The sequence below is a fragment of the Lutjanus erythropterus genome, chromosome 19, assembly GCF_056507025.1.
Source record: "Lutjanus erythropterus isolate fLutEry1 chromosome 19, fLutEry1.hap2, whole genome shotgun sequence".
Classification (NCBI taxonomy): domain Eukaryota; kingdom Metazoa; phylum Chordata; class Actinopteri; order Lutjaniformes; family Lutjanidae; genus Lutjanus; species Lutjanus erythropterus.
Genome location: NC_139335.1, coordinates 23,844,958 through 23,858,999, shown reverse-complemented (window position 1 = coordinate 23,858,999; position 14,042 = coordinate 23,844,958). Strand labels below are relative to the sequence as shown.

Genomic DNA, 14,042 nt, shown 5'->3' with positions numbered 1-14,042 from the left:
CCCAGGAAGCCGTGAGGTGACGTACCTTCGTTACGAGGTTACAATTCTGCTGAGGACACGTAGATCTCTGATGAATGTCCTCTGTCGTTGCCTCCTTTCTGCCTAAAAAGATGTCCATTTTTGCATATTATCTGATTTCCTTTTGTGCTGTATCATTGTTCTGGTAAAATTGGACAATAACAGTTTATAGTTTATAGTAAAATCATAGGACAGCTCTCTTTTCAACCAGCATACTCCAGTTGATCAGCCTTTTTCACAGCAGATATTTGGACTTGTCATAGTGGGCATAGCACAGGTGTTATTAATAATATCATCAATGTTTTTTAAGGAGGCTGGTCACTGTACTGGCCCCTTTACGAGCAACATCAAGGTCCAAGAATATTGGTATCCTTTTTGACCAACATTTGGACTTTGAACTTCAATCACTGAGCTAATTCAGTCTTGCTTCTTTCTGTTGAGGACCATTATCAACCAAAAACGTGGAACTTCTCGTACACACCATTATCTTTCTTGATCAGAATATTTTTTCTCACTTCTCTATTCCTTTCCTTTCCTGTCTTTAATTATAATCATAGACAGCAGAAGAAGAAGTGGATGGGTCAAACCTGCATTGTTTCTAATGCCCAGCAGGTGGCGACTCCACTGGTTGCAAGAAGAGTTCAATTGTATTAAGCCTTAAGAGAAAATGATCTTACTTCTCACTCGATTTATGAACTCAGTAAACGGTTTCCTGATGAGTTTGTGGTCTCAGTCTTAAGCTTCAAGTCTCTGTCTATTGAGCAGGATGTTCGTTTTGCAAATGATGATCCTATTGCGAGTAAAACAGACAATACAGCAGGATATGCTTTAGGATGGAGCTACCGTGTGACTGACATATCATCCTTAGTAAGTCACTCCAGTACAACACAGGGTTTATTCTTACTGATTGTTGGCTAAAATACAAATAAACAAATGTAAAAGAAAAAGTATGTAATGATCCGAGCAATGAATATAAAGTACTATATAACAAGCAGAAGTTCTGTATTAACGATGTCTGAGAAAATGCAATTATATTATCGAAAGTATAAGTGCTCATACTGTATTTATTACTATGTATTTATCTCTGTATCAGCCTGACAGGTGAGTGATGGACTGGTTCAGCTGACTTCATGTTATGAAAATAACATGTCAGTGCAGCAGGTCTTCAGTCGGAGCCTGCTGAGCATTTTATCAGGTTTTTCCTGATTAATAAAAAATGTGGGTCTGCATGGCTGAACCCAGGGGGGCTCCTTACACTGAGACACTCTTTATGACACCATCCATGACTACCTTGTTCAAGCACACATTTTATAGATGTCACTCATTCCACCAGGGACCACTGCTGCCACTGATTTATATTTCCATAAAGCAATATGAATATAATGGGTTTATAGCACAGCTACCTTTAGGTCAGACAGGAGAAAGACCCACTGCTGACACTGACAGGGGTGACTGGTAGGCCAAAGCAATGCTATTAAATCTGTTCTGACTGTTGTTAACCATTTTAAAATGATGGATTTGTACAATGAAGCTCAAGATTTTTGCCCGTTTGAGGGGATTTTTTATGGAGAGAAACACATGAGTGCCATGTGATTTTATCAACAGAACAAAATGTATTGTACTTTACATACATATTGTGAAATATGCATTTTTGTTTTTAATAAAGTGAAATTTCTTAACAGTAAAATCTCCATCAATCATCATTTATTGTTGTGGCTGAATACACAGCTCAAAGAAACACTTCTGTGATATGCCCTTGCAAAAACAAAGCAAAAGACAAACAATAAGCTGGCGGTGGTTTTCATATCTTTTGCTTAAGTAAAAACAGCAGCACCACAGTGCACTGAAAATTTGACTGAAGTACCAAAAGCATCAAAATATATGGGCTAATAAAAGTACCATAAATAAAACATACTTCTTACGCAGAATGGCCCATTTCAGAATAATGTATATTATATGATTAGATATTAGATATGTTGCAGCTTTTAAAAATGGGGCCTATTTGAACTATTTTAATTCAATTCAGTTCAGTATTATGTGTCTCGCGTCAAATCAAAACAGTCTCAATCTCAGGACAATTTCTATATATAGCAGGTCTACTGCACTCTAATCCCAACTGTTCTCACCAACAGTGAGTGCTGAGGCGACTGTGGCGAGGAAAAACTGTGGCTTGATCAGACTTTATACACTGCTGGATAGTTTCATATATAACTAAAAAATGCACTCGGAGTGCAAATCTCCACCAGGAAACAGATGGTGAAGCACCTACTGCAATGCCACCACAACTGCCAGATGCAAACAACGGAGATTTCCAAAGTTTTTAACTGTGTCTCAGATGCATAGAACAGTGTAATGGTCTTGTAACCAAAAGTCCTGGGTTTACCAATATATTAAGTCAAGGGTGTGCTATTCTAATCCAACATACTTTTTAATCAAATTCAGTGGATATCTCCTCATGGTCCTCAAACTCGCTGTTCTGTGCATGAACTAAAAACAAAATCTGATGTATCTTCACAACCCTGGCTATGGGACATACAGAGTGGCTAGGACCAAGCCACACAACAGTTTTCCAGGCAGTCAGCAACAGATTGCGTTTGTGCTGCTGTACAGTGCTAAGGGAGAGAAAGGGACGGTAAATCTTCAGAGAGAGCACTAAAAAAGGATTTGAGATGTACTGGTGGATTATATTTTGTATTAATAATCTTAATCTGAAAAATAACTAGCAACAAAAGCACTAAAATAAATGTAGTTGCATAAAAAGTACAATATTTTCCTCTGGAATGTAGTGTAGATGTATATGGGAGCATAAACAAGTACAGTACTAGAGTTTTTCTTCCCCCCACTGCAATAAAAAAACATGGATACTGTGAAAAAAGATTGTGTGAATTAATGTCAAATTTTGATATTATGGATTGGGAGTATCCTTGAGTGCACCAACAGTGAGTTGCTCACAACTGCTAAATGACAAAAACCAAAGTGAGTGGACTTACAAGCAAGTACAACTGGATCAAAGGCAGCCAATCAGGGAGCTGAGATAATCACTGAATATTTTTTTAATAGCTGCTGTGTCTCTTGTCTTAACAGTATCTCCTCTATATATCACAACTGGGACACAAATCTCACTGTCTATACTGACTTCAAGTTGTGATTAACATTAATGACTGAGCCTGGAGTGCTTACTGAATCTGTCATATGAGGTCAGCCTGAAGATTGTGTTTAGGTCTCATTTACCCCTTGGTAGATTCAGTTTTTGTCTGTGCAGAATACTCCTATTTTAATATTTTAGATACATGCTTGGGCTCTGCGTCTAAACTTTGAGCTTCAAAATAAACGAAGACCGTTATTATAAACAGGAATGTCCCATTTTGTAAAATGTAATTGGATGTTATTTTTTTTAAAGTACACATACCAGAAATGCACAAATTAAATTCTCTAGTTTGTATATTTTCATGCCCCTTTGTAATACACACCCGATAGATGCCTGACATGACACCACGAGGGTCAATACAGACACCACAGATTTATTATTTATTTTAAAAAAGGAAAAGGAAATATGTAACATTTAAGCAAAATAGCAGACTCAATATTTAAGTGCATATTAAATGTCAAGCATCTTGTTAAAAGGTGTGTGCATGTACAGTGTATGATTGCAAATTTATGAGGAAAACATACTGAAACTAATTCAGTCTTACACAACAATCTCGCAAAAAAACCCCCAAAACTTTAGCCTCCCTAACTAAGACTTTAACTGTGTCTACTAAATTGAGTCTATAACAGGAGTGTCTGTGAAGACTTGCTTTACTTGTAATTGAACAACATGAACAAATGAAAGAATCCTGTCCAGTGTGTTTTGCAGGAGAGAAGACAAATCTTGATCTGAGGCCAGAGGAGGCTGGACCTGCTGTTGAGTCTCAGGGTATGACAGTCATCTGCCAGTGTGACAAAACAGACAAGACTTCTTCTGGACAAGTTTTTCACCCTCATCTGAAAAGGTAAAATTAATTTTAAATATCATTAGATTTAGAAATTATACAACCAAAGTACAAATAAAATATATAGTGATCGTTTTTAGAATCACGACTGTTGGGTTTGTAGTATAAAAGGTGAGGATATGATTGTGTTTGCTGCTGTAATATACCATTCTTTCTTTGCAAAACCCTACGTTGTGTGCATGTTAACATTTGCGAGTTAGCAGTAGAGTACAGCTGAGGCTGATGGGGACTTCAGATGACCACCAAAACCAGTAGAGTTCATCCTCTGGGAGCCATGAATGTCATTTAACAGATGTTGAGACAGTCTGGACTTAAGTAGTGCACCAACTGACTGGCAAACATTGCTTTCTATAGCACCATGCTGCTAGCATGGCTAAAAACAAACAGATATCAACAAAACAATGCATTTGCATTGAGTGCATGTAGCTACAGGATGAGCATTAATCATGATATACTGTACAGTCTATGGTTCTGTGTCCCATTATTGCCAATACCAGCCTCTGAAGCTCCTCGTGGGCTTTTGATAAATTGAATCCTACACATAATACTCACTTATCACCCGGCAAAAAAGCCTCTTACTCATTCCCTCATCCCCTGACGAACTTGATTTCCTCTCCTGATTCTCTCGATCTCAATCATGGCTCGACAAACACCTTTGTATTTATTCATTCATCGTTGCCCAGTGACTACCTTTACTTCATCAAATTATTATTCATCCCCTCAGAGAATTAGCATCTGGGATATTCAGTCATTTTCAGTCTGACTAAATCAGGCGGTTAAGGTTGAATGGGCTCTAAATGAGTTGGGTTATTCTTTCTACACTAAGCAGAGATAAATGTTCCCCACCCAATATGCTGCTGGAAAACCATTTAGACCAGGCCTGGCCAACCCGCGGCTCCCGAGCCGCATGCGGCTCTTTGCCCGGTTTCGTGCGGCTCTTACGTTCATGTCGAATTTTGTGTTTGTGTGCTTACAGTACGTGCATATCACGCGCATGCGCGTTGACGCAAATGACTTGGAGGGAAACTCGTTGAGTAGTGTGTAGGCCTACCAAATTCGCTGTCAAAATGGCAGGGAAAAAATGCACAGCAAAACGAAAATATGAAGATGAACACAGGACGTTTTTAAAAGAGTGGGAGAGTTTATTTTTTTTTGTTGAACGTAATGGCAAGCCATTCTGCCTTATATGTCAAGCATCATTGGCGCATTTCAAGGCTTCAAATCTTCAGCGGCACTTCAGTTCACTCCATGCTAACATCGACCAGGAATTTCCAAAGGGGACTGAACTTCGCAAGCACAAGTTGGTCACTTTGAAAGGTCAGGCAGAAAAGCAGACACAAGTGTTCAAAAAATTTATGAAGCAGTCAGAGACCGTAACGCTCGCATCATATAAACTTGCTTGGAACATCGCACGGGCTAAAAAGCCATACAATGAAGGGGAATTCGTCAAAACATGCCTCAGTGACATTGTTGAAATCTTGTCTCCTGAAAACGACAAACTGAAACGAATGGTATCAGACATCCAACTGTCCCGCCACACGGTTGAACACAGAATATCAGACATTAACACGGCTATTGAATCACAGTTGCACTCCGACCTTCAAGCCTGTGAGTATTTTAGCGTCGCATTGGATGAGTGTTGTGACATACAAGACAAGCCTCAGCTGGCAATATTTACACGGTCTGTGTCAAAAGATTGTGTGATCAAAGAAGAACTCCTTGATATTGTGCCATTAAAAGACAGAACCCGTGGCATAGATATGAAAGAAACAATGGTGGCTGCATTTGTAAAAGCAAATCTGCCCATATCGAAACTAACTGCGATAGCCACGGATGGAGCGCCAGCCATGATCGGATCTGTGAACGGGCTTGTGGGACTGTGCAAAGCTGACCGAACTTTTCCAGAGTTTTGGAATTTCCACTGCATCATCCACATGGAGCAACTCGTGTCTAAATCACTGAATTTAGATAACGTCATGAAGCCTGTGATGGAAATTGTCAACTACATTCGCACACATGCGCTTAACCACAGACAATTCAAAAACCTCATCGCTGAGCTGGACCAGTCCCTTCCAGGTGACTTGCCGCTGCACTGCACGGTGAGGTGGCTGTCAAAAGGCAAGGTACTTTGTCGCTTCTCTGAGCTTTTGGATGCTGTGAAACTGTTCATGGAAGAGAAGGATAAGCACTATCCCGAGCTCTCAGACCTTAAGTGGACTATGGATCTGGCTTTTTTGGTCGACATGCTGTGCCACTTGGACAGACTGAACCTGAGCCTGCAGGGTAAGTCAAAAATACTGCCTGACCTGGTGCAAAGTGTGTTTGCGTTCGCCAACAAACTGAAGCTGTTCAAGACGCATATTCAGAAGAAAGATTTAACGCATTTTCCCACTCTGCTAAAAGCCAGCGGGCAAGTCACCAGCACCGTCCTGAATAAGCAAACAGCAAGATATGCAACAATGGTTGAAAACCTGTACGAAAGCTTTGTGACCCGGTTCCGTGATCTTCAACTGAAAAGGCCACAGATTACATTCTTCGTTGACCCGTTTAATGCGGAGCCGGGCTGTTTGAAAACCCCGCTGGTCACAGATGAGGCTGCAGCTGAGTTGGAGATGATCGATCTTTGTGAAGAGGACCAACTGAAACCTGCTTTGAGAGAAGGGACCATTGAATTCTGGAAAAGTGTGCCAATGGAAAAGTACCCAAATGTCAAACGGGCTGCGCTTAAGATACTGTCGATGTTTGGGTCAACATACGTCTGCGAGTCTCTGTTTTCTACCCTGAAACACGTGAAATCAAAGCATCGCTCTGTTCTGACAGACACACATGTGAAGGAATTGCTTAGAGTGGCAACAACTGACTATAAACCAGATTTGAAAAGGATTGTTGAGGGCAAGGAATGCCAGAAGTCCCACTAAGCAACATGCATGGTAAGAGAAAAAATGCTATTGTAAATTATAGGGTTTTTCTATCAAAGTGCACACTTTTATAATAATTAAAAAAACATATATTTTACAGTGAAAGCAAATTATTTTTAATACTTTTAAAGTTTAAAACTCAGCTGCCTACAGAACAGCTGGTCACAATGGTTATTGCAGTTGTGGATTTGCTGAGAAAAAGTATAAAAGTAAAGTTTAAAAGTATTGTGTTTTTTAATTATTATAAAAGTGTGCACTTTGATTGAGAAAGTCTGCACTTTGAGAGTGTTCACTTATAGAAAAACCCTATATTATATTTTTGTTTGTAGACATGAACTGAACATTGAACTGAGAGTTTGTTTGTGAGACAGTGCATACAGTGTTCATTGTTGAAAATGACTGACCTGTGGTCTTAGTTCTGTGGGAGTCAGTTTTTGTCATTATCATGTTGATGTGTGACATTTACAGTAAATCTGGCAGTGCAGAGGTCTCTGTGTGTAAGAGAGAGCGAGAGAGTGAAGGGAAGGGATTGGGGTAGTTCATGTGTGCCCATGTTTATGATGTGGCTCTTTGTAGTAACACAGTAAAAACTGTGGCTCTTAGCCTCTGAATGGTTGGCCACCCCTGATTTAGACACTACTTATACACACATCCCAAGTGTAAAGCTGACATACTGTATCTGAGTGTGTGTGTGTGTGTGTGTGTGTGTGTGTGTGTGTATGTGTGTGAGAGAGAAAGCAATTACCCAAGCTCATGTACCCACAGCTTAATGGAATAACTTGCCAAATCAATGGAGATTACACTTGCAAATCCGTGTGATATCAGCCCATAAATTCAATTTAAGGTGTGTTACTGTATGATAATTGTTTTTCACTGGTTGTCAGCACCACCCTATTGAGATGATAACATAACTTCTGATCATGATCTTTTAAACAGCAAGAGAGATAACTAAGACTATTTGCTCTCCCAATACCCAGGGCGGTGGTTAGTCAACAGGAACTCTAAACAGCTAGTCATGATTTTACAGTCATCAACAGTAAATAATTAGTGGAAAGTGTCACCCATAGGATTCTGAGAAGCGGTTTTAAAGCTCACGGTGTGGTGGCTCTGCCAGTCGCCACCTGGCTAATCCAAAAATGAGCAAGGAGGTCGAGTATGGGTAGAGTTGAGGCGGCCAAATGAAGTGGCTACCTAGTGGCTAGCCATCTGTGACAGCATCCACCTGTCACTCGAAGCAGGGAAGCTCTCAATTATGCATAACTTTATGCCTTGATATAATTTAAACAGGTGAGTTGTATAAAAGGTCCACAAGCTGTTTCTTGTACCAGACAGTGACATATTAAAGTTGGGACTTTTAATAGAGAGGCAAATCTTTCAGCCCCAGAAACTGTCAGTTGTTTACGGAAAACTGTTCAGCGACAACTTCATAATCCTGTAAAACCACAACATTTTGGTTTTACACTTCGGTTTGTCTAAAAATTAAGTGCTGGATTTTTTTTCCTTTTGGAGAGAGTCAGACTAGCTGATTCCCCCTGCTTCTTGGCTTATGCTAAGCTAGGCTAACTGGCTGTAGTTTCATATTTACCATATAGACATGAGTGGTATCAATCTTCTCATCTTACTCTTGGCAAGTCAGAGAATAAACATATTTCACAAAATATTGCTTTAATGTTGGCCTATATTTATGTTTAATTATGGTAAAGGCAATTTATTGTTAATATGATTTGTTGTTTACACTTTTGTCAGCTATATTTTTTTTTTACAGTGTAGTAGCTCTGAATCAGCCTAAACAGATGAGTGATGGACTGGTTCGGTTGAGGGTTGAGCGGACTCAGTGCAGCAGGTCCTCAGTCGGAGCCTGCTGAGCATTTTATCCGTTTTTTTCCTGATTAAATAAAAAATGTGGGACTGCATGGCTGAACCCTGGGGGGCTCCTTACACTGAGACACTCTTTATGACACCATCCATGACTACCTTGTTCAAGCACACATTTTATAGATGCCACTCATTCCACCGGGGACCACTGCTGCCACTGATTTATATTTCCATAAAGCAATATGAATATAATGGGTTTATAGCACAGCTTACTTGAGGCCAGACAGGAGAAAGACCCACTGCTGACACTGACAGGGGTGACTGGAAGGCCAAAGCAATGATATTAAATCAGTTTTGACTGTTGTTAACCACTTGAAATTATGGATTTGGAGGCTCAAGATTTTTTTATAGACTATTGTGAAAGAGGCTTTTGTATTTTTTTTTTTTTCTAAAATGATCTCTGAAATCTCTCCAGAATAATCTCATGATTGTATTGTTGCTGAGAACACAGTGAGCTCACTGTCTATACTGACCTTCAGCTGTGCTTCACATTAATGACTGAGCCTGCAGTGGTTTTGGCTGAACCTTTCTGACAGGTCAGGTTGACCTAAAATTCATGTTTCGGTCTCATTTACCCTTTGGGCTCACAAATTGATTCAGTTTGTGTATGTGCAGAATTCTCTTAGGTTTATATTTTAAAAACCTTAAGCTTTCTACTGTTTTAATATTCTGCATTTCAGCAGAAATATGTTATGCTGAAATAAACTAAGATTTTTGCTGTAGGTAGCTGAGAATGTCCCAGTTTGTGCAAAATGTAGTAAGATGTTTCTCAAACATGAGTCAGTATTCATAATCTTTATCATAATTTAGATGCATAACTCATGTGGTGTTAAACATTTGGATAATGTGAAACGGCAACATTTTGGTTTTGTAAAGGCACCAAAAGTGACTTTGAAAGACTACTGGGAACAGAGGGTATTTTAACATTTGGTACGTTAATTGAGGTGACCTACCTTCTAATAATGAGGCTTGTAAACAGCATAAAGTAACAAAGGAAATGCAGCTGAAACCGACCTGTTTTCTACTTCTCTTGGGTCATAATGAACACAAAATGCAACTGCTCTACGCAGATAAGGCTGGGGTTGAATTTCACCACTGTCTCTTCCCCTTAGTTGTTATGAAATCTGTGCCCTTGCCTACGGCCACTAGAGGTCACCACTTAACAATAAATATAAATATGGGTCGTAATCAGCTGCTTATACAAACAAGCTATACAACCATTTTTCTGGTGAGGACAGGCTGAAATAAGCACTTGAGGTTTTGTCAAGTAGTCTTGAAATACTGTATGTAAAACATATATGAACCATGGCCGATTATTATATCTATTAATCAAAAAGAAAGACCAATATTGGCCCAAATATATTGGTACCTCAGACTTATAAACATCCTCTCTGTGTTCTGATATGAGCTCGCTGCTTTTTGCTGGAAAGAAATCAGAGACAAAGCCATCGCCAAATTGAGTTTGGATCAAGACCCAGCTCCGTCTCTCTTCTGCCTCAGTTTTTTTTTTTTATGTCTGCTTGCTCTCTCTTCCTCTCTCACTAATTTTCATTTTCTTCCTACCACATGAGCTGATGTCCCTCATTTATCAAACTGGCCTGTTTCACCCATAAAAACCTTGTCTTTTGTCAGTAAGTTTCTTGAGCTTTAAACATAAATTGTAATGCGACAAAACAAATCTGGGTCAGCTTACAGTTGATATTCAGAATTGGTTCTTAAAAACTACCACAGGGAACTTTCATATTTTGTTGATTTTGGAGGCCAAGAGTAGTGGTATTTCCACCATGCTTCGTTTTAACTTGCTAACATAGTAATCACTGTAACTTCTCACAGTCTCCTTGTGGATGGTCTCATTAACTTGTGTAAGTCATATAGAGGCATCAGTATTAAACTGAAACTGTTTCATAACCACCTAAAACCTCCTTGTAGTAGCTTTAAGTTGAAATACGCTGTGCCCATTTATGGAAAGGACAATTCAGGGAAATACATTGGTGTAAATTAATTCAGTGAATGCATCCTACGTCCCACCACTTTTTGCTCTGTGCTCCGATGACAGTTGAGCAAGTCTGGTACCTCAGTCAACTTTCCCCCCTGATTTTTGTACTTAGACATGGTATGTGCTAGGCTAATCTATTTTGAAAATAAAACCAAATTTTGAGGAGTGTTACCCTACAAACACAGTATGTCCTTGTAGCAAATGTAACATATCTGTGATTTTGTAAAGACATTACCGCAACATTACGGCTACAGTGTTGCCATTAGTTACACTGTTACTATGCTGTTAAAATGTAAGAGGTATTCAATGGTAGTCTGTTCAACGTCCTCTTCATGACATATACTATATATAATGATGTCGCTGCAACATTGCTAAAATGTCACAACTCCAAATAGTGGTAGAAACGATGGGACAACATACTGGAAATAATTTGTTGGTGACGACACTCTGGAATTTCACTTGGGAGGTAGCTACAATGTCACGTGGCAGAAGTTATGTTACCACTATGTTCCTGCTATGACTTGGTGTTGGTGGGGTGAAAGATGTGACTGGTGGACCTGTACAAGTCACATCTTAAACTAGCTAATGTAGCAAAATGATACCTAACTAGCTAGCTAGCTAATCTACATCAATCATTAACTGGCTTGTTAGGTAGTGTTTTGCTAACATTAGCCAGCTAGTTAGCTAGCATTTTGCCAACATGAGATAACTTAAGATGGAAATACGCTTTTACAGAAAAAGGAGAAAGTTGACCAGTGTACCAAGTTTACTCAACTGTTGCACGGAGCATAGAGCAAAAACAGTGGGGACTTTGGAGGGGTCAGTTACCACCAAACCATATTCTCATTTCTGCATGTTTTCAGGATGTGGATGTAAAATAACATGTTAATGTGTGTCAGAGTCTGAGAAAGTAAAGAGAGAAGCTTTCTCCCATAACATGACAGCTGAACAACCACTGAATGACAGATTAACAAGGTGTGTGTGTGTGCAGATATGTGTGAAAGGGAGTGTGTCTGATTGTCAAGTGGGGAGAAGCAACAACCCCCTTTGTATCCTCGAGCACTATAGCCTCTCTCATTGCTCCAGGGATGTCAGAAGAAGAGAGAAAGAAAGAAAAAAGACAAAATGAGGATGGGGAAAAAAAAGATTGAGTGGAAAAAAGACAGTGAGAGTCATGATTGAAGCATATACTGCTGACAGGGTGTGGCCACTAAAAGACAGAGGAAGATAAAGAAGAAGAAGAAGAAGAAGGAGGAGGAGGAGGAGGAGGAGGAGGGAGGAGGGGGTAAGATAAATAGAGACACAGAGAGAAATGGCGTGACACAGTGATGAATAGGTGGAGGGAGAGAGTGGACACCACATGAGGATTCGTAAAAGTGATGAAAAATGAAGAGGAAAATAAAAGCATGAAAGAGTTGAAGTGGAGGGGGGGTGCGTGAGAAGGAATGAGGTGTGGAAAAAGAGAGGAGGAGGCGAGGGAGACTGAATGAGGGAGGGAAAGAGAGAAAGAAAGAGGGAGGGGGTAAAGGATGAGCTCATTGCAGTCTCTGGGCTGATGACACGAGGAGGAGGAGGAGGAGGAGGAGGAGGAGGGAGGGATGCAAGGGGGGGGGGTTTTGCTGCTCGTCTGCGAATCGATAGCCAGCGTCTGAGTACCACACACACACACACACTCACACTCACACACATGCTGCTGCAGACAGCTCTGCCGGCTAAACCAACGTCTGCCTGCCTGCCGCTGTTAGCTTCCAGCATCCTTTACATTTCTCTCCTCCGTGCCGTAGTTTACAAAAGAGAAAAAGAAGAAGCAGAAGAAGAAGAAGAAGGAGTGTAGAAAGCCGGCTGCTTCTTGTGTCTGCTGCTACTCCTTCACCCTCCCTCCCTCCATCCCTCCCTCCATCCTCTCTCTGTCTCTCTTGCTCACACACATCCCCATCACATCCACACCCACACCCAAGGATACCCTCCCTGCCTCTCTGCCTCTCTCACGCGAGCCCTTCTCCTCTCCCCCTTCAACCCCTCCAACCACAGTTCTTTTTTCATTTCCTCTGGGGAGGAGATGCTGGTCTGACCCCCCTGCCCCCCCACTCTCTTTTCTTTCCAATCCAAGACTTTTTTGTGGATACTCTCCTCTTTTCATCCGTCTCTGCTCCACTGCTACTTTGCTGCTACCTGTGGAGGTTCCACCGGTTCTCTTCTGGTTCTCTGCTTCTTGTTCTGCCAGCCGTTGCACAGGGTGCAGCCCCCGCAGAGAGGCAACATGCTGGGAGTGGACGCGTGTGAGTTTGGGGGTCAGGTGCTGGAGCTGCTGTGGCTAACTATGTGCTACAGAGGTGAGGCGATGGAAGAGTGTGTATGTGTGTGTGTAACTTCATTGATCCAAGTTATTACACTGTGCATGAATCTATTTTATGGTGTTTGTTTTAAAATATTCACAAAATAGAGATTAAATTAAAATCATGGGTCTGTGTGTGTGTGTGTGTGTGTGTGTGTGTGTGTGTGTGTGTGTGTGTGTGTGTCTATGTGTGTGTCATATGTCTCTATCCTGGCGGGTGTGGACATTTTTATGTCTAACATGAGGCGCTGCCAAGACAAGCCAAAGGTGGCAGATCAATACCTATCGATCACATTCTACACTATCCGCTGAGTGTGTGTGCGTGCGCTCATTTGTCTGTGTATGTGTGCTGCCGGCTTTTGTAATTATGTTTCTGCTCACATATACACACACACGCAAAAGGGTGTTGTGCGTCCATCAGAAATGTTGGCAGAGCAGGGAGCAGCTGTGGACATGTATTACTCATGTTGTGGGGACATAAACCTGTTTAGACACTCACATTGTGGGGACCAGCCTGCCTTATGGGGACCAAAAACAAGTCCCAATAACATAAATCATGAATCTAGAATAATGATCAGGGTAACGTTTAGATTATGGTAAGGGTAAGGGTTAAGGTTAGGTAAGTAGGGCAAGTCTCCAGAAAATGAATGTAATGTCCTCTGAATTGATGGAAACAGGACTGTGCGACCGTGTGTGTGTGTGTGTGTGTATGTGTGTGTGTGTGTGTGTGTGTGTGTGTGTGTGTGTGTGTGTGTGTGTGGTGTGCATGCGTGTATGTGCATGTGTGATGACACAGCGTATGCAGGAGACAATTTCTGTTACCATTGTCTGCTGTTACAGCTGTAATAGTTTTCCAGTATTTTGCACTTCTGTATTTACAACAACATTACTATATTTGCAAGGCAAGG

At 40.8% G+C, this 14,042-nt stretch overlaps 2 protein-coding genes across 3 annotated transcripts in view; both read left to right on the top strand.

The window, feature by feature from the left end:
- Window positions 1-3,875: 3,875 nt before the first annotated feature.
- arhgdig (Rho GDP dissociation inhibitor (GDI) gamma) overlaps window positions 3,876-14,042 on the top strand; it is a 39,519-nt gene continuing 29,352 nt past the window's right edge. Inside the window, exon 1 of one of the 2 annotated variants that reach the window (XM_084744641.1) lies at window positions 3,876-4,010. Coding sequence is in view for 1 of the 2 variants with exons in the window: in XM_084744640.1 (XP_084600766.1) it covers window positions 13,060-13,132 (73 nt within the window). In the remaining variant the exon portion in view is untranslated. Of the gene's footprint in view, window positions 4,011-12,509; window positions 13,133-14,042 lie in introns of those variants that run through there. The other variant, XM_084744640.1, reaches the window with a different exon arrangement.
- LOC146309897 (general transcription factor II-I repeat domain-containing protein 2A-like) lies at window positions 5,783-6,928 on the top strand. Its single transcript, XM_084744205.1, has one exon. It carries the CDS (start codon window positions 5,783-5,785, stop codon window positions 6,926-6,928), a length of 1,146 nt encoding a protein of 381 aa, XP_084600331.1.